This window comes from Tachyglossus aculeatus, chromosome 9 (genome assembly GCF_015852505.1).
Source record: "Tachyglossus aculeatus isolate mTacAcu1 chromosome 9, mTacAcu1.pri, whole genome shotgun sequence".
NCBI classification, from domain to species: domain Eukaryota; kingdom Metazoa; phylum Chordata; class Mammalia; order Monotremata; family Tachyglossidae; genus Tachyglossus; species Tachyglossus aculeatus.
This window is the reverse complement of record NC_052074.1, coordinates 22,465,739-22,486,812: the sequence shown is the minus strand read 5'-3', so window position 1 is coordinate 22,486,812 and position 21,074 is coordinate 22,465,739. Positions and strand designations below refer to the sequence as shown.

The window sequence follows — 21,074 nt, the reverse complement described above, 5'->3', positions numbered from 1 at the left end:
ATGATTAGGGTGAAAATAATGACATTATCTTCCAAGTAAGTGAGGACCTAACTTTGTGAAGAACAAATGAGTCTCAGGCCAACATATTGTCCTTTTATCACAAAGGGCCTGGAAGAACAGGGAGAAAGATGTACTGTATCTGGACTGTTTTGTTTCTACTACTTTAGAGGAGTAACTGAGCCTGGGTTTTGTTTAGCTTTGGTAGGGATGGAGGGTGGTGGAGACCAGATGTTCCCTGGGTGGGGTAATGGGCAGTGAGGGGTGGCGGTGAGCAAGAGACAGCGAGGGCCAGGGGTAGAGGTGATTTTGACACCCTTCTCCAGCTTGGCCCCAAAATAATAAAGTGCATATGTGCAGGTTGCCCAGCAAGTGAAGAACAACCGCAGTTGGGCTACCCTATTTTAGATGGTGCACTAAGTGGTTATTAAATAGCTGATGGTGTTTCACTTAGAATGGCGGATGAGTCTCGGTCCGGAGACTTCAGGATCTGTGGGAAAGAATGTGCCACCTGTGTTCTCTGTCCCTGACAGGGGTTTTCTTGCTGGATTAGGAAGGGCAGTGAGCGAGTAGATGGGCTGGAGTACAGCACGTTGAAGTGTGTGTCAGGCTCTTTGTGTGCACAGGATACATTTACAGCTTAACAGCTGTGCAGTGCCAATTCAGTGCCTTAGTACCAGGAACCAGCAGGCTGTTGCCTAGGTAGCCACTGCGGTCTTTGCCACTCATGTTATGTGGCTGTCTTTCAGGATCGTTGTGGGCCTGGCCACCTCCCGGAATATTCTGGGTGGTTCTTTCATTGGCAGTCTTCACCAGTAATAGCAGAGCCCCAGCAAACATTCCCCTACTTGCAGTCAAGATTTGAATCCAGGGCTACAATTAGCCGAGCTAATAAAGTACCTGTTAACTGACTGGCGGCTTAATTTAGCCCTGGGATTGGGGCAGTATGGTGTGGCCCAGGGACCGACAACCTCTTTAGTTGTGAGTAGTAAAGGGGCAGGGTTGGGGGTGGGGTCTAAGCAATCAATGGAGAAGCAACATGGCTTAGTGGATAGAGCATGGGCCCTGGAGTCAGAAGGTCATGGGTTCTAATCCTGGCTCTGGCACTTGTCTGCTGTGTGACCTTGGGTAAGTCACTTGACTTCTCTGTGCCTCAGTTACTTCATCTGTAAAATGGAGATTAAGAATCTGAGCCCCATGTGGGAAACGGACTGTGTCCAACCCGATTTACATGTATTCCCCCCCCCCCCCAGTGCTTAGTATAGTGCCTGGCACATAGTAAGCCCTTAACAAATACCACCGTTATTATTATAATGATATTGAGAGTTTACTGTGTGCAGAGCACTATACGAAGCCCTAGGGAGAATACAATATAACTAAGTTGGCAGTCACGCTCCCTGCCCACAAGGAACTTAAACCATGTAGCAGGCTGTGGAAGAGGCACCTGGGCTGACTTCAGATGGTAAACAAGGTAAGCAGCTGCCTAGGACACTTTCAAGATGGACAGCATCAGAAGGAGCAGTGCTGGAGGAGTCATGTGGTCCCAGAGTCCATGGTATTATCCCTCCCCACCCTCAATGATGCACCGGTGCTGCTGTTATCTTGGAAAAGTGTCTTTCTCTTCCCTGGAGCAAATTTGGATAGGCACTGAACTAGAGGGGGCCAGGAGGGGCATTGGCATGGGGAAGAGGGAACAAGGAAAGAGCAGGACCATCTCTTTGATGAAAAAGCTGTGTCAACACTTGGCTTTACCTCCCGGGCAGCATGAACTGCAATAGCCCCAAATTGGCATGGGGTAGTCACTTCCACAAAACACTGTGTATGATTTCTTCACGCTGTGCTACGCAATATATGACATGATTGCATCTTGTGTCATGGGGCTGGCAGTTCAGGGTTTTGCTTCAGTGGGCCAAGGAACTAAAACTTGCCCTCAATAGTCATAAGGGAGAAAGATGACAAAATTAGAAATCAAGCAATGGTATTTATTGAGCGCTTACTGTGTCCAGAGCACTGTACTATACGTGCTCGGGAGAGTACAGTACAACAGTTGGTAGACATATTCCCTACCTATAAAATACAGTGGTACAGTAAAGTGAGATTTCCCCTAGACTTACATATTATAAATTAAGACATGTTCCAGAAAAAAAATGAATTTCCTGTATGAAACTTCTGAATGTACAATTCCTTTTTGCTATATTGTTCATCGTTAAACAACTCTTTAATCTTTGTTAGTTATGACATACTTTGAACCTAAAGTTCAAACCTAAAGTTTTCTCTCAGATGCTTTAAAGAAAAGCATTCAAAACTGCAGAAATGTAGAACACATAACAAAGAAGACATTCAATACCCTACCCCACAAATAACACAATTAACTAGTTGCATAGTGATTGTCTTACGCTGTCCAGCAAACAGTGATGCTCAGGATGTGCTCCCAGGCTAGGTGACTGGTACTGCCCCTCACTTCAAGCAGGCTGGGTCCTTCCCGGGAGGACAGAGGGGAAATCAGGCATTTCCACTGAGAGGCCCATCTGTCGTCTCCATCTCTCTCCTTAGACCCATGGGCCTCAGCCCAGTCTCTTAGGCAGGACCCTCCTGAGCCCTTGTCTGGGGGCTCCTGCCTTTGCTGATTCCTGGCTGATTTTCAGGCTCCTCTCCCCCTGCGATCACTGGGAATTGAATCTTGCTGTGTGGAGCCTTTTTATTTTTGCTTCTTAACAGGTGCTGGAACAGTCAACTTGTCCTCTTCCTTTCCCTGCCTATTATTTTATCCCTGCCTATTTTATCCTAAAGGGTTGCAAGCTAGCAAATGAAACGTGGCACTGGGGGGATGAGGTGGACATCAGGAAGAAGGGAGACAGGAGGTGGGCTGTAGTGGCCGTTGTGGAAATGGCTTCTAATGGGTGTGAAAGGAACCATGCCGCCCAATTGAGCACATTTGGAGTATGGGTAAAGGAGCTGAAATGCTGGCAGGAATTATGGAGGATGGCATGAGGGAAGGAGACAATGGGGAGGGAATTGATATAGTGACCTGTTGTAACTTCAGGGATGGAGTTTACACATTCTCAGTGTTGCACATATTTCTGGGTTGTGGGATGTTCTTAGCCTGTGGTAATATTTAAAACGCTTATAAAAATCATGTGTGTCCAGTAAAATCTCACATACATGACTTTAGGCGACAATAGTATACGAAAATGATGTATCTGTGCTCCAGGAAGTACTGGTTCACCTTGTTAAGATGTTTGTCAGCCAATCCATTGTATTTATTGAATGTCTAGTGTATGCAGAGCATTGTATTAAGAGCTTAGGAGAGTACAATATAATAGAGTTGGTGGACATGTTTTCTGCCCACAAGAAGCCAGCTCTTAGAACAGTGCTTTGCACATAGTAAGTGCTTAACAAATACCATTATTATTATTATTATTATTAAGAAGCTGACAGACATTAATATAAATATATTATGGATATGTAAATAAGTGCTCTGAGGCTTAGAGGGGGGTAAATAAAGGGTGCAAATCTCAGTGCAATGGCAGTGCAGAAGAGGAAATGAGGGCATAGTCAGGGAAGGCCTCTTGGAGAAGATATGCTTTTAATAAGGCTTTAAAGGTGTGGGGAGTCATAGTTGGTTGGGTATGAAGAGGGAGGGAGTTCCAGGCCAGAGGCGGGATGTGGGTGCGAGGTCGGTGGCGAGATAGATGAGATAGAATAGGTTGGCATTAGAGGAGCAAAATGGCTGGCTTTAGTAAGAAATGAGCGGTAAGGTAGGAGGGGGCAATGTGATTGAGTGCTTTAAAACCCAATAGTAAGGAGTTTCTTCTTGACGTGGAAGTGGATGGGCAGCTGGTAAAGTCAGAGGGAGGCTAATTTAAGGAAAAGGTCCAAAAGTGGAAAATAAAGAACGAACACCTTTTTGGCAAGGATATCAAAGTTTTAATGAAAATCCCTGCAGTTGTTCTGTTAGTATGTTGTCCACTCTCACCTATTTAGATTGTGAGCCCCTTGTGTCTTGTCCTCTTGCTGGTCTGTGGGATCTGGCTGGGGTCTAGACTTTTTCTGCACCCAATCAGATCTGGTCAGGGGTTGCCTTTCCTTTCTTTCCTCATTTTCCTCTGTTTGGGTCTCGGGCCAGCCAGGAGATTTGGGAGCTTACTCTGGAAGGCATATTTTGGGAAGCCTTGCCCCCCAGAATCACACCTAGTTCAAATCTCACCCCTAACTCTCATGCTCAGAATGAAAAGTTGGCAACTCTGAGGATGATTAAGTGGTTCAAAATATTATCTCCACAGGCTAGGGAGTCCAGGATTACTTATTAGAAGGCTGAGAGCTAAAACGGATATTAAAGTGAATGTTTTGTTTTGGAAAGGTTGATGACCAATTGTTCACTTCTGATGAGGATAAAGCAAAAGGAAATGAGCTTATATTGCAACAGTACTGATTTTAGATTTAAAAAGAAGTTCCTGACAGAGTTGTTTAAGATTTGTGTAGATTACCACGATAGGTTATTGAATCTCCTTCACTGGATTCTTATCTATGTGGGATTATTTGTGTAAGTAAGTCTATTACTTGGCTCACTTCCAATTCTGTATTTCTGTTCATAAAGTTTTCCTTCAGTTGCGAAAATATATTTTTATGGTGTCATAACATTTTAGGTATGTGACTGATGCAAGTTCCTTTCTGCCTTAAACTTCCAACCTGAATCAGTTCTATTTTCTCTGACTGATTTGCATGACTAACTTTGGGACCCCTTACTTATCTCTGTTGTCTTCAAAAACACATCCATCCCATCAAACAAATAAAATAATAGTGTTTCACCTTTGAAGTATTTAATTGTATTCTTCACTCAGGGTAGTAGGGGTAGATTTTGTGCACATTATAATACTTCTCATCAGAACCTGAAACAAAGCAGTCTCTGGTCCCAGTAGCACCTCATTCTTGCCTTGCTTCTTTGAGCAAAGAAAAGTGCAGTCTTTAAGGGATATTGACCAGCTATCCATATGCCTGAGGTGAGTGCTGCTTCCTGATTTTTGGGCAGGTCAATTTATATTCTTATTTCTTTATTTCTCTGATATCCAGAAATAGAAAGTGAACATCCTGCTGGCTAAAACTTGTATGCTTACTGAATTCCTCACCATTTCCCAGATTCCTCACCGTATAATAACCAACAGGTTTTTCTCGCTGCAAGTTCAGCCATCCAGGGGCTTGTCATGGAGCTTGTCTCCTATGCATCCGGTGAATTTTTGAAGAAATCCCATGTATACATACTACCAGAAAGTTCCAAGTGGTCTTCACAGTCGTCCCAGGTAGAATGTTATGGTAACACAATTGGGAATTCTCAGAGTCACATTTAATTCTGATGAATTTTGTGTCAGAGGGAAATCATTTGGGCTTTCATATCAATTGCTTAAGGATGAACAAGTCATTTTAGGAACAGTGGTGTACCTGAGATCCCATTAGCAGTTGTGAACTGTAGTAATGATAGAACTTCATTGACAACTTTATATGTGCCAAGCACTGGACTAGATACAAGATAATCAGATCAGGTACAGTCTCTGTCCCACATGGAGCTCACTATCAAAGAGGAAAGAAAAACAGTTTGGAATTCCATAGTATCTCATTAATACCTCCTCATTTAAAGGAGGTTGCAGTCCTCCATACAACATATCTTCAGGTTCCACATTTTTGGGAGCCAACCTTCGCCTATTTCCCACTATAAATCCCAAAGGTTTTGCCTTCAAATAGAAAGGCTGACTTTATGGTACTCGTTATACCGTAATGGAACATAAAAAAAGTGTTCAGGAACTTCAATTTGACAGACTTTTTTCACTGCAAAGGGTTAAAGCTTGTCTCAATCACATTATTATTTTACATTTATGCAGTGCCTTCAGAGGAAGTGACAGATCTCAAAGCTGTTCTTCATTTCCTGTGATATATAAGGTAAACCAATATTAGTAATTTTTTCAGGAAAGAGAAAAATCAAATGCCATTTGAAGGCCAGCCTAGTGTCCTGAAAGCAAGGTCCCAACTTTAGTAAAGCTCTTCATCTTTTTTAGCCTAGGGATTATCTGGTTACCTTTTGGCATCTAATCAGAATAACAGATTCTGTTTCAACCAGTTGTATTTATTGGATGTCCACAGTTTGCTGGGCCGTCTATACTACTGTTGTGTCTAAAATACCTGGAAACTAGTCCAGCTTCCCAGGAGCAGCAAATTTCAGGGCTGAATTTATTGACCCTAGTGAATCCTCTGTTGCTTAATGGCACAGGAATGTTGTGGGACCCTCTCTGGGCCAAGCTAAGATGCTTCTCATTTTGGAGCTGCTGCCTGTGATACCTTCACCCCTGGCTTTCTCTCTGCCAGTGCTGGCATCCCAGTGGGTTCTAATACCCTATCTATTTCGGTCTTTCTGTTCCTTCCTTCTCTTCTACCCCTCCCCAGCTCAGTTCACTCTCCTTGTTGCCATGGAACCAGCTTCATGAGAGAGACCTTGCCTAGCACGGCCCAAACTCCCTCCTCCTTTTTTTCTTTCCTGTTTTCTCCACCTATGGTTCATCTTCAGGATTGGTTGGTTTCTGAGAACTCCCACATGGTCAGATGGTAACGGAATGCTACTTTAGCTTATTCACTAGGAACTCATATCTACTTTCACTAGTCCCAAATCACACCGACACTCATCGACTTGTTCCAGAATAGTCTTAAATTTTAGGCTAAGTTGATATTTCTTTCCTTGGAGTGTTCTTTGTTCTTCTGACTAGTCTTCCTTCTCCTTCGTAGTGTTTCATGATAAAACAGTCAGTTTGCAACGCACTTATGATGTTGGGCATTTAAATGCCACAGCAGAGACTGAGCCTCAAATCATGAAACCACTACAACTATTAACATTTTCTTGATGATAAAAAAACACACACACAAAACCCAAACAAAACAAAGTTCACTTTTATGTCCAAAAGAACTACAGAAAAGGGGAGCTGAAGTTGGGAGCTTGATACAGATTAGCCTTTTTCCATCCTAATGGAGACTATTGTAGATTGGTTGCAGATCAGGTATATCTGGTAATAGGCAGGACTCCCCTGGAGAACTCACTCAGATGGACTGTATATCTGTCAGATAGCAACTCCATCTGACTCTGACTGTATGCTTGTTGTGGGCAGGGAAGATGTCTGGCAACTGATGTATTGTACTCTCCTAAGTGCTTAGTACAGTACTGTGCACATACTAAGCACTCAATACCATTGATGATGATGAAAAATGGCGATGTCCAGTTAGATTTTATGTATGGAGTAGGTGCGCTAAATATAGTAAATTGTACCTCTGTACATTAGGATGACATGGATTTGGTCAGATATTCAACCCCGGAGGTGTGGAGGGGAAAATTTGTGGGCTCTGAATCCCTTCGGGGGCTACTGTCTGGCCCCCACCCCTTTGTTGGCACAGATAACTGCTTTTCCATTGTCATCATAGTCATCACCATTGTCATCAATGGTATTTTTTAAGCTTTTACTGTGTGCTAAGCACAGTACAAACACAACAGAATTGGCAGACAGGTCTCCTGCCCACGGTAAACTTAGAGTCTAGAAGGTGATGCAGACATTAATATAAGTAATTTTTAATATGTAACTTACTGATATGTTTGTAAGTGCTGTGATACTGAGGATGGGGGGTGAATATCAAATGCCCAGAGATGTCAAATCCAAAAGCATAGATGATGCCGAAGGGAGAGGGAGCCCGGGAAAAAGAGGGCTTTTCCATGATTAGGATGGTATCTCCGTCTTGTCCGTAATATTAGCCTGCTTTTGCATCCCCCTTTTTAATCCCTCATGATCCACCACTCATTTTTTTTATTTTGAGGTCCTCAGTTGGTCTGTTTCTTGCTTTACTTTTTCTCTATCTTCACCTTCAAGTTTTTTTTACTGCTTTCTTCTCATATATTCATATCTTCACTGTCACACTCTTCTTTTAAGCCCCTGTGCTTTTTTTTTCTTTGCACCCATTCTTGTGTCTGTCTTTATATCTGGAATAATCTCCTATTGATCTATTTGGCAAACTACCCCTCCCTGTCACATCTTCCGCTTCCCTTTGTGATACTGATTTTTTTGATTTCTGCTTCTGATCCACTACAATATTCTCCATAAAGACAGCATATAGTGGATAATGGAGTGGGCACAGCTGAACAGACCACTGAAAAAAAAATTTTTTTAATGAATCACTGCTGAAGGAAATCTCAGAGGCTACAATGTTCCTTTTCTAAAATGAAGCTCATCTAATTTTTAGCAGATTGATGTCCTGCTTACTCAAGCAAGACTTCCACCTGTTCCTCCAAAGAAGTGTGACAATTCTAGTATTCCTTGCCAAGCTTATTTTATAAATCCTGAAATATTTAAAATCCTAAGAACTCTGGCAGAGAAAGCAAACATCCTAGTATCAGAAACAATGTACAGTGAGTTTGTCTTCCTTATTTCTCCACCTGTTATGACCTATCTCTCTGACTTGATTCATTAACATTTTTGGGATTAGTTTTGAGATAGCATTAATTTAATTCAGGTTTTTTAAATGTACCTTCAGTGGCTTCAGAGTATGGTAAAATTCAGAAATTCATGAGAAGCAGCATGGCGTGGGAGATAGAGCATGGCCCTGGGAGTCAGAAGATCATGGGTTCTAATCCCGGCTCTGCCACTCTTCTGCTGTGTGGCCTTGGGCAAGTCACTTCACTTTTCTGTGCTTCAGTTACATCATCTGTGAAATGGGGATTAAAAGTGTGAGCCCCACATGGAACAACATGATTGCCCTGTATCTACCCCAGTGCTTGGTGCACAGTAAGCGCTTAGCAAATGCCATCATTATAAGTGCCTACTACAGTGCTCTGCACGTGGTAAGCACTCAATAAATATGATTGAATGAATGAATATTATCATTATTATAGTTAAAATGATATAACCACATTTATAAAATAACTATTACCATTTGAAAACAGGTAGTAGCACAATTCTAGCTGCCAAATGAGTCAAGCTGAATAGTTAGGTCTTATACCAGGCCCTGAGGTCAGCAAATTCATGTTTTGTCTAGTCAGGAAGCAGGGAATTTCCAAGGCTATAAACGCTCAGCAGGAAAGACTGCATGTGGTTCCCCTCACTGCCCAAGTCTTATAGTTTGTGTTCCCACACCTGGAAAAATGATGGAAATTTTGTATTTCCATTTTTAGGTATTTGAAGTAGTACATTTTTCTTCCTTTTTATAGTCTATCAAATGCATAAAGTTAAGTGCAGTGACAGTGGGTAGGCTTAGATTTAAAATTTGTTAGAAAATTATAGGTTTAAGCGTAAAATAATGGACTAAGGGGAATCCATATCTGCAGCACTGTACTGGTACTTAAGTGCAAATGCAGATTTATATGTTCAATTATCCAGCTACTTCATCCTGACATTTATGCTACCTGATACATCCTTACTCTTCCTTCTGCTCCCTCTACTTGTAAAAAAAATTTTTAGCTTTTTCTTTCTTCCCTATTAAATTACAAGAACCTTCAGGACAGAGATTGTGTTTGCCACTGTTGTATACTCCCATAAACGTAATATAATCTTTTGCACTGGGAAGGCTTTCAATAAATTCTATTGACTAATTCCATACCTTCAAGGAGTTTAATAACCTGAGAAGGGGAAGATAGTAGACAAAAGATGATTAATAGGGAGAAAATAGCCACAAGAAGACACATATGAATAAATAATGTATATGCTGAGCTGGATGATGGGATGGTGTGACTGGAAAGATTTGCTGGGAGGGTGGTGGTAATTGGGGAACCCTTCCAGGAAGGAGGTGACTTTTCAGGAGACCTTTGAAGGAACTTGGTGGGAAGGATATGAGCAGCATGTGCTGAGGAAAAAGTAGTGTGAGAGAAGCAGAGTGTGTGTGAGGAAAAGCAAATCCTGGTAATGCAGAATTCCCATAGTTAAAAGGTCAGGTAAGGAAGAAAACGGGTGGAGCTCAGGTGAATACTGAGTGTACAAAGCCAAGGTTAGGTAGAGTTTTTTGGAGGAGGGCATAGTCATGTTGAAACCAGCAGACTGGTTAAAGAGGATTAGGCCAGGGAAGAAACAATTAGATTTTTACTAGGAGGAGTCACTGATAACCTTGGTAAACAGAGAGGAAGAGGCAGCTGTAGCTGGAGCCTCCTTTGAGTAGCTCAGACAGGATAGAGAGCATAGCCTAGTGGACAGACCACAGGCCTGGGAGTCAGAAGGACCTGGGTTCTAATTCTGCTCTGCCACTTGTCTGCTGTGTGACCTTAGGCAAGTCACTTAACTTCTCTGTGCCTCAGTTACCTCATCTGTAAAATAGGGATTAAGACTGGGAGCCCTGTGTGAGGTGGTGGCTGTGTCCAACCTGATTAGCTTGACTGACTCATACATGCCCCTGCAATTTAGAACGGTGCTTGACGGGTAGTAAATGCTTAACAAATAACACAGTTATTATTGTTAGTAGGGAAATTAATCATTACCTGGAGTTTGGGTCAAGGGAGAGTAATTTCAATATGGCATCTTTGAGGCAGGGAAAGTGGTGGGGCCCCACCCTTTTAAAGAGTAAATGGGTTCCGAGGCAAAAATTAACAGGACGTAGATTTTTGAATCCTGACAGATCTCTTGGGAAACAGTTGGGAAGAAGGAGAATGCGAATGTGGTAAGACAGGCAGGAATTAAATCTCTCCCGAGGAAAGAATCACATAATGTGAGTATCGTTCCATGGTTGATTTATTTTGGTTAATATAGCAACTTGCTTTAGAGCTAATTGTTAACTTAGTCTGAAGCACACAAACAGTTTGGGCAATGACTCACACTAATCTGTTGTGAAAATCCACATCATAGCATAGTCTGAATTGACAGTAGATAATGCACTTTTAGGGGGTTTTTTGGTGGGTTTTTGGTCTACTGGAATTCCATAGTCGAATGCATGAGGATTAATTTTGTTTTTAATTGTGGGTACACCAGCTGATTTCAGTAAATCCTTTGTTATTTTATAAAGTATTATTATTTTTTATTTTAATTTAATGGTCTTTGTTAAGCACTTACTATGTGCCAAGTATCATACTAAGCACTGGGGTAGATACAAGATAGTTCGGACGGACACAGTCCCTGTCTCCCATATGGGGCTCACAATCTAGGTAGCAAGGAGTGGTATGTAACTGCCATTTTACAGATCAGAAAGCTGAGGCCTAGAGAAGTTTAGTGACTTGCCGAAGATCACACAGCAGGCAAATGGTGGAGCTGGGGCTAGAACCCAGGTCCTCTGACTCCCAGTATTGCTTGTTTGATTCCAAGCTACAGTATAACTTTATAATTACTGTACTATTCTATAATGAGAAGCAGTGTGGCCTGGTGGAAGAAGCATGGTCCTGGAAGTCAGAGCACCTGGGTTTTAGGCTTGCCTCTGCCTCTTCTCTGCCGTGTGACCCTGGGCAAGTCACTTATCTTCTCTGTGTCTCAATTCCCTCATCTGCAAAATGGGGATTCAGTACCTGTTCTCCCTCTTACTTGAACTGTAAGCCCCATATGGGACCTGATTATCTTGTATCTACCCCAGTGCTTAGTATGGTGCTTGGTACCTATTATGTGCTTAGCAAATATTATTATTGTCATTATCATAAATCTTTGAACTTATTTCTCATCAGATTTCTCCAGAATTGATACCTGCAGCCCTTCTGCCAAATATCTCCCTCTCCACTTGCCATCCTCTTATGTAGTAGGAGTTGGCTAGTAGGAGGGATAGTGCTAGGTCTTCCCAGAGCCAGAAAGAGGTTTCAGAGAAGCAAAGGACCCTTCTCTCTTGGTGCAGGGGTGACCAGCCCCAACACTGAAAAGCTAGAACTCCATAGTGCTCTAGAAATTGCGCCAAAAGCGCTCACAGAGGCTGGTAGCTCAAGTCTATCCCAGAATCCATAAAAGAATCAAACTCTGTCATCTGAAGCCCTGGCCCAAGTGATTGCTGGCTATAGTTTGGCAAGGCTCAAAAATACTCACAAGGCAGTGGCGTGCCAAGTGAATGCTCTTCATTCGTCAGATTCTGGAAATAATGTACGTGATGGACTCTGTATTCTGAGTGCTGCCCTTTCCTCCCCCCCCCCCCCCCCCCCCAGCACTAGCTAAACTGAAAAGATGGGGTAACTGTACTATTAGTACTTATCAAAAGTCTGGTGGCTGTGATGCTGCTGTCTCAGGGGTCTCTTTGAGTCCTACCCAAAAGTAATTGTTCCTGCTTTTGCTCCCTTCACTCTTCACAATCACTGGACCTGCAGCAGACTATAAGCTCCTTGTGGGCAGTGAATGTGTCTACCAACTCTGCTCTTCCAAGCAGTTAGTATAATGTTCTGCCCTTAGTTAGCACTCAGTAAATGCCGTTGATAATAACAATTGGTTGATTATCAAATCAGTGGTATTTAAGTGCTTAATATGTGTGGAAGACTCCTTTAAATTCAGGCTTTGGAACATTTTTTAAAGAATGGTACTCTTTGTCAAGTGCTTAGAACAGTGTTTGACACACAGTAAGTGCTAAACAAGTACCATAAAACAAACAGACACTGTACTAAGCTTTGGGGTAGATACAAATTAATCAGGTTGGACACAGTTCCTGTCCCATATAGGGGATCACAGTCTAAGCAGAAATCAATCAGTTGTATCGAGTGCTTAAGGTGTTTAGAGCGCTGTACTAAGTGCTTAGGAGAGTACAGTATTGGTAGACTTGTTCCCTGCCCACAAGAAGCGTACAGTCTAAGGAGAGCAGGTACTGAGGTATTCCCCATTTTACAATTGAGGAGACTGAGGTCCAAAGAAGTTAAGTGACTTGCCGAAAGTCATACAGAAAGCAGGTATCGGTGCTGAGATTAGAACCTGTGTCCTTTGACTTCCAGCCCTGTGCTCTTTCCAGAACTGCACAGGCTAGCTTTACACACACTCTGTGATTCTAGAACTGCTGAGACTTTTTCTTTTTAGAAGCTCCTCCCAGGCTTGCCATTAGCCAGGGGATATTTTGAGGGCTTATGGCAAATGCACAAGCTGTTTCTAAGATTGCCCAATAACAGTAATCGTAAAACTAGGTCACCGTGGGTGCCTGGAAATCTTGGCCTGGCCAACAGGAATTAAGTGAGGCTTTCTGTGAAGCCCCCTATCTAGTTTGCTGCCACTTGAGCAGGGCACGTTCTTGGGAACCAGATGGACCTGCTGAAATTCCACTGGAGATTTCTGTACAACTACACACTACTTGACGAGGTGCTAAAAGTTGGTATTTTCTGTTAAATCTAAGTAATTTGGATTATTTCTACTGTTTTGGTGTACTTTTGCTGCAGATTTAGCACAGACTGATGCTGGGAGATAGTTAAGCGATGTTTTTTGGTGGCTACTAATACTAGGTTCACCTGTTTCTCCAAAAATGACAGTTGGATTAGGTGTATCATTTTGGAGGTAATCGTTGGGCATATTTTTCTCCAAATAAAATCAGGCTTAAATGTAAGTGTGGAGTTTTATTTTAGCTTTTGCTTTTATTAATCAGTATCCTTCCCATCATTTGCAACTTAAGCAGACGGCTAAACAAAAGCTTACTATCGCAGCTACTGTTGGTGTCCATGATAATGTTTTGGCAATTTTGTTTAATCTAGGTGTTGGACTCCGGTATCAATCCAAAATTTGACAATAGCCACATCTTGACTGTGAGAGGAATGCTGTATAATGAAATGGCAAGAATGATGACACACATTCAGGAGATAAGCACAAAAGGACAGTGGGTCCCCATTACTCAAGGAAACTGCAGACTCTTTGTAGAGTGGAGGAAAGGGGGAAGGGTAACATGTAAATGTTCAAACTCTTTAGACTGTGAACCCTATGTGGGACAGGGATTGTGTCCAACGTAATTGACCCCAGCCCTTAGAACAGTGTTTGACACAAAGTAAGTGCTTAACAAATACCATATAAAAAAGGAAAAAATAAAAAATAACTGCTGTGCACCTAGCCAGGACACTCTGTCTTCCAGCCAGACCATATTCAGTCCAGTTGAGGGGCACGAAGAGAACCAATCATGGGAAGTAGCTTCTAGTTTTCAAGTTTTGAAGTCTAGGAGGATTGAAGAGATTTATTGATGGAGCTGATTTTGCTTTCTCCCTCTCTCTTGCACATGGAAGTTGAAATGGTAATTAGTGCTAAGAGTCCTTAATGAAGCCCTCCACTAGTAAACAAGAAATCAGATTGGTTTATTGGCCCTTAGAAGCATCACCAAGATAGCAGGTGCCCAGGGGCTTTAGGCAATGCTTCCAAAATATAACTCAACCATAGTTAAACTCCAGGTCCATCAGGCAGGACACCTTACAGATCCAGGATTACATGTAAGTCTCTCCAGTTGATGCTGATCCTGGGCTTCATATGAAGGAAGTCCCTACTGCGTGACTTGTTCAGGATCACAACTGCAACAGTGCTCCACTAGGTGCTGTTGGGGTGGAACTCCTTTCCAGAATGTGCTGATTCCCTCATTAGACTGTAAACCCCTTGAGGACAGGGGCTCTCAGTTTTATCGCATTCCCATGTGCACTTAGGAATGCCTAATGGAGGGCTCTGCGCACAGTAACCTCTCAATAAGTACCACTGAGTGGAAAAAATGAATGGTTCAGTACTCTGAATTGTAGGGTCATTGTGGGCAGGGAACTTGTCTACCAACTCTGTTGTATTGTAATCAATCAATCGTATTTATTGAGCGCTTACTGTGCACAGAGCACTGTACTAAGCACTTACTCTCCTGAGCACTCGTTAGAGTGCCATACACACGGTAAGTGCTCAATTTAGTCCTCCATCAGGTTCGTCTGTGCCATTGAGAACCAGCCCTCCTGCTTTCTCATGTATGAATGCTTCTGGTATAGTTGAGTACTGTTTCCCGTACTGTTTCCCTCATAAGGGGCCACCCCTGTCAATGATAATGACTTCCTAGCCAGGGTGCTCCTAGTTGGTATGTGGCCCTCACTCCTTGCTAGTCCCAGGTGACTTGGGGCGACTTGCTTTTCTGCCCAATATGAAGTTGTCAGCGTCTCTGTTTTCCCTGGGGCTGCCACCTTCTCAATAGGGGTCCATCTCTGAAGAGGGCCCTGCCCCTCCCGAACCATCCAAATGAAATTTAATGAACCATACCTGGCTATTCAAAGGTTGGTGTGCAAATCAATGGGTGTGTTTGAGAATCTGGTCAAGCATGCAGTCCAGGTAAGTAGTTGGAAGTGGCAGCAAACCTCTCTTGCAAGCCTTCCTTTGCAGAATGCTTGCAATAAACAGTTGGGAGACACTTTGCAATCTAAGCAAATGGTGTATATGTGGATGGGTGTATAGATACGTAAAATCTCTTGGTATTCATACAAAAGTTCTTTAAATTGCCAACACTAATGAAGGACTTCATTATAGGAAACTTGTGTAATCAAGTATTTTATTTTGCATTTTTCCATTAGTAGGGTAAGTATATATAATCTCATCTGAAGATTGCTTGTAACTTCCCTCTGTCTTATCTCCTGAAAGCCTAAATAATATTGGAATTGGTTCAAAGCATTTCGGGCTCATTGCTAAGTTCAGTGGTATTATATTTGGGCTTATCTGAATTATGTGTCAAGTGACAATCTGTTCTGTGGGGACTTGGGGGTATTGGGAGGGAAGGGAAGTGTTTGTATTTTTTGTCTGGGTTATTGGTTTAAAAAAACATTTTAAGGTTTTTTTTTTTCCTTTTCTTGGGTGGCAATCCATTTCCAGAAGGTAAGAACTGCTATTGCTATTCCAAAGCTACTGTGTTTTGCAAGCTTAATCGAACCTAACCCATGATGCATGATCAGAAACAAATTGCTTGTTGCACCTAGATCTAGAAAATTAAAGTCCAGCACTGTATGTATGGTTGAAGCTTTTATTGTTAATTCTGCCCTTTTGTGCATGCTGTGTGCAGTAGACTTGTAGATCAAAGTGCTGGTGTGATGCCTCTGCTGCTTGTGAAGTTTATGGAGTATGCCTATCAGTCTAACTGCATGGGAATGCCTAGTTCCTTACAGATTTATTAACCCTGGAATTGTGGGAGAGTAAATGCTTGGTTTTGGGGTCTATTTTATGAACAAATGTTTAGGACCAATTCTGATTCTTTCTGATGAACATCAAGAGGGAGGGGGTATGTACAAAATTAAAAATAAGATCTTCAGACACATGTAACTCTAATAATTACTTAAAAAATTTCTCCATCGACATGGTTGGTCGGGGGGAACCTGGCTATTCCCTTGTCATTCCTGAAAGCTTCCTTCTGATGCCAAAGTGATTTTAGGAATTTAACAGTAATGGAAGAATTAAACCTTAGGTATGTTACTTAATGTCTCTATAGCATCACTTCATCTGTAAAATGGCAGTTAAGATTGTGAGCCCCATGTGGGACAGGGACTGTGCCCAACCTGAAATAAAAGAAATTTCATTTTTAAAATCAGTCCAGAGACTGATTGGGAAATCAAGTGCTTGATGATCACTTGTATTGAGGGCTTTTAAGCACTTGGGAGAGCACAATACAACAGAATCAGCAGACATCTTCTCTGCCCATAATGAGCTTACAATGTAAAGGGGGAGATAGATACATAGTAAGCACTTAACAAATAACGTTAAAAAGTTTGCTTTATGTTCCACCTGTCTTTTTTCATAAAACTTTAGGGGTTTTTCTGTTCATTTTGCATTTCTGTGGCTCCTGTTCCCTTAGTCCCTAAGCACTCAGATGAAGGCATAGTAGAGCCATAGCCCTCTTTGCATATTCTGTAAAGATTAAGGGAAAGGCAGTGGAGTTTTTCTTGAACAGATCATAGGTAGACTGAATGGGAAAACAGGTCAAAAATTAAATGTTTTCAACCAGCATGTAGTGCCCCTAATTAACACTACCTCAGAGCCTGAAAGAAATTAGAACGTGTCTAAAAGGACTGAGGTTATGGGAAAATAAGCATTTCAGTATATTGAGTAAACAATGTTACTGGTAAGGGTGAATAGGAGTAGCAGTTTTCTCAAGTGACAAATGATTTCATGATTGGAGTGGAGTTTTTTTTTTTTTCCTGGGGTGGATGGGCAAATTGCTTTCTCTTATAATTTGTTTTTACTTCCTCTTGCTGTTAGCAGGATCTCCGTTGAATCTGCCCATTTTTTGTTGTTCTCAGGGAAGGCTTTTCATTCCCCATTATTTAGTTTCACAAAAGGAAGCTCTATTGCCTAGTACCTTTCTCTGATAAGTAGCTCAATTAAATTAGTCTTTTATAGCTCTGGAAGGGAAAAGCAGGTCAGAGGACAGCCAATCCAAACAAACTGGGCACAAACTAGTTGAGATAATTGACATTTGTCTAAGATTTTTCCTCACATCATCCTTCGCCCTCCTCCTTCCCCCCCACTTTCTTTTGATCATCCTTCCAGATTTATATTGGTTTAGGTAGTGTTTGTTCAGGTAACTAAGAGTAAGGTAATCGGTTGTCTTTTATGCTTAATAAGCTAGAAAATGTCTGTATTATAAAACCCATTGAGGTTTTTACGTGAAAGAGTTAATGTCTTGGAGGCAGGCATTCCAGATCACATGAAGGCTTTTGACAACGGTGGGGTGTAGCAGTGTTCGGGGGGTAGAAGAAGGTAGTTGTAAGAGTTTAGAGGGAGGTGGCAATAGGTGTGGAAGGGACAACAGTGACAGTCCAGCAGACTCGGGGGAGGAGAGGTTCTGGAACCAGTCCTCAAACATCCTTCCTCTCTTCCCCCTCTTCCAAAGATCCCCCCCGGCTTTACCTTGCCAGTCCTGAATATTGTTTTGTCAGAAACTCCTATACCTAATGGACCGCACCCCAACCATGAGGCTCCCCTTGGTATCGCAAGCCCTGATCTGTTCCATCTCCCGAGTTCTTTCGGGCTTCAAAGGACATAGGTCTACCTTCTAGTTCATGTGACAGTAATCAAACTATTTTTGGGTTCAGGGGTGTATAGAAAGGCCAAGCCGAAAGTGGCAAGTCTCAGCCCTCTAGGACTTTTAGTCATATCTACAACTGTCAAGGAACCCATGAGGAGAAGACTGAACAGAGATGAGCCTTAGGGGAGCAACGTGGTGATTGGGGAAGGGAAGAGGTATCATTTGGAAGGGGAGACTGATGGGCACAATTGGACAGAAAGAGTGAGTCATAGGAAGCAAGCATAACACAGCAGGTGACATATGGCACATATCAAGGTGAAGGAATAGACACTAATGATATGCCACAAATATATCATTTGACTTCTAGTTTAACTGGGAGCCAGTTGCCTAATATATTCCAGAAGCATGATACCTGTTCTCTAGGAATTTTCATTCTAAAAAGGAAATCCTCATCTAGCAATACATTTAGTTGTTTTTTTTTAAATCTACCAGCCTGAAATATGTTTACCAGTGTGCTTGTGTAAGACATCATAGGGATTAACTGGTATACAATCTGATTATCTTGTACCTACTCCACTGCTTAGCCAAGTGCTTAATAATTGCTGTAATTGAATAATATTAATTAAATTCTACACAGGAGTGGTAAATCCCTACTCAAAAACATGCCAACTACCACCAATCCCCAGTTGAGAGGGATAATAAACTTACATGTTTGACACTTAAAAAAACAAACAACTTTTTGGTTCTTTCAAGTTCTGGCTTTGATGGGAGTAGGGGCGGGAGATGGAGGAACATATAGGGGTCTTTGTAAAGATAAGTAGTGGGGTAATAATGAAAGCTAAGAGAATAGGTGGCAGTGGAGAGGAGATAGTTGAAGTAGTGTCAGGGAAGAGGGTGTGTTAAAGGTGCATTTTAAGCTGCTGTCCACAAGGCTGTAGCTCCTGACAGCTAGTGAGGTTTTAAAGATGGCTTGTCAAGGATTTTACAAATCTTTCATTAACAGTTCAGTTACACAGGTGAGTCTCAGACTTACATCTCACATTCCCTTCAAGACTCCCGCAGTATGCTCTACTCCTGTCTCTCCACACACAAAAAAAAGTGACAGGAACTATTTACTGTTTAGGTGGAAAGGAGATGTATCTTTTTTGTTTGTTTTTGCCCAGAAGAGAGGAGGGCTGGAGAGTATAATGAGGGACTGAGGCAGTATGAAGGAGGGGCAGGCGAGGAATAGGCAGTTCTATACCGTCTGGTTTACAGTCTTGATCTATACTTTAAGGAACACTCATGTTCTAGTATTCACAACTTGACTGATGCCCTCTCTTCTGACATTGCGTTGAATGCTGTTCAGCTAGACTTTTTTTAAATTATGGCATTTATTAAGCGCTTACTATGTGCAGAGCACTGTACTAAGCGCTGGGGAGGTTACAAGGTGATCAGGTTGTCCCACAGGGGGCTCACAGTCTTAATCCCCATTTTACAGATGAGGAAACTGAGGCACAGAGAATGGTCCGCAATTCCCTTCCAGCATTCCACCCAAAACAGATGGAAGAACTAAATGTAGCTTGAAAATTGAGCAGTAGAGGACTAACTGCTGCTAACAATACTACCACCAGGAAAGCTGTTGCAGCTCTAAGCCTCCTTAGAACTAGACTGCCAAATTGTCAGGAAGTCATGCCCCTAGCTTTGGAAATACTCTCTTTGGCCAAGTCTGGTTTCAGACTTCTACGTCTTCCACTGCTGTTGAGTTAGAGTAACAGAAATTATTATTATTCACTACTGCTGCTGCCTTCATGCTGCAGCTCAGCTTCTTCCTCCTTCAGAAACATGAAGGGCTAAGGAATTTGGGGAAAGAAAGTCCTTGATTGTTTTCATAGTGGCTCCCCCTGTACATGGACTTCTCTGCCTCTAAACTTGCTGATTTCTCGTTTGAATTATTTGGTTTTTTTTATCTGCACTCCATTCTTAGGAATAAAAGTGTAGCTTAGTTTTCAAATATTTTTGCCCCAGTAAAGCATCGTATATCTAAATCTCTCCCTTCTAGCATGTTTCCTTTTTTTAAAAGTTCATTTCACCTTTTTTTAATGAAAATTTTTCACGTTTCAGAGATATTTTTAATGCTTTGGGGGTCTTTTTATCATTTAATCAACATTTAATCGCCCAAAGAAGGTGTTAGGTTGAAATTACTCCCTGTAACTTGCAGAGATGTAAGTTGGATGATGACTCTTCACAAGTGATGAATCCACGACCTTGTGATTAGCCTTAACTTGTCGAGAGAGATAGATGGTAGTTTTTCTCAGATTTTTGTGTACTAAGCTCATTACATTTGAGAGAGAGATGGGGGAAGAGAGCTGTGTCTGTGGTCGCAGCAGCAGGCTAATTTCTTCTCTGCTGCTTTATGGATGAGTTCTACATGGTTAGTGATTTTTCTCCTCTTTTTTATGATATTGTCAACTGACTCAAGACCTTTTGTTTTTGTTTATCATTGAAAAATAATATAAAATGTACCCAGGTGGAATGAAGCAATTAAGAACAAGGTGAGCCTAAACACGGTTCTTCCTATGACCAGGAGAGATAGGGCTATGGACAGCATAGAGCAGACAGCCACTATCACGATCAAAATCATTAAAAAGACTAATGGTTAAGTCCCAGACTGTTTTTAAACCAAACATGAAACAGACAACGAAAGACTCTAGTGGTACATTTTGAAGTCGTAAAATCAGTGACATGCAGAAAAACATCTTCAAATGGCATAATGCCTGGTCTTGCTCAAACATCCGGTCCCTTTTCACCGAGGTAGTTGCAGAATACAAAAGCAAGTGGTGGAGATGACAGTTGGTACTATAGTTCTCTCCTGGCCTACAAACCTGGCATGACTCAGTGACGAAATGGGGAAGAACGATAGCTGATGGATCCAAGACTGGGCTGGCTCCTGGTTGAGAGGAGCGACTGTGAGCAGAATGAAATTTGGAGTATCCTGGTTTAACTCAGAACTACGCCTATCCTTCTGAACTTCTAAACTGTTCAGATTTCCGGTGGGGCGTCCAGAGCAAATGATCTTAAAGCCACTATATCCCTGAGACATGTTTTAGGTTCAGCATTGCCTGTTGAGTTGCCATAGGTTAAATTGAGCCCTATAGGGCCAAGTGTACCTTTTCTGAATTGATCCTGTGGAGGGACTGGTG

The 21,074-nt window shown here is 42.0% G+C and overlaps 1 protein-coding gene across 4 annotated transcripts in view; it reads left to right on the top strand.

The window, feature by feature from the left end:
* ASXL2 (ASXL transcriptional regulator 2) overlaps positions 1–21,074 on the top strand; it is a 108,865-nt gene that overhangs the window by 30,299 nt on the left and 57,492 nt on the right. For 2 of the 4 annotated variants that reach the window (XM_038751463.1, XM_038751462.1), the window contains exon 3: positions 1,073–1,075. The exons of 1 other annotated variant lie outside the window; for it this stretch is intronic. In XM_038751463.1, the coding sequence (XP_038607391.1) occupies positions 1,073–1,075 (3 nt within the window). Of the gene's footprint in view, positions 1–1,072; positions 1,076–5,872; positions 5,929–7,566; positions 7,570–21,074 lie in introns of those variants that run through there. One more of the 4 variants, XM_038751466.1, reaches the window with a different exon arrangement.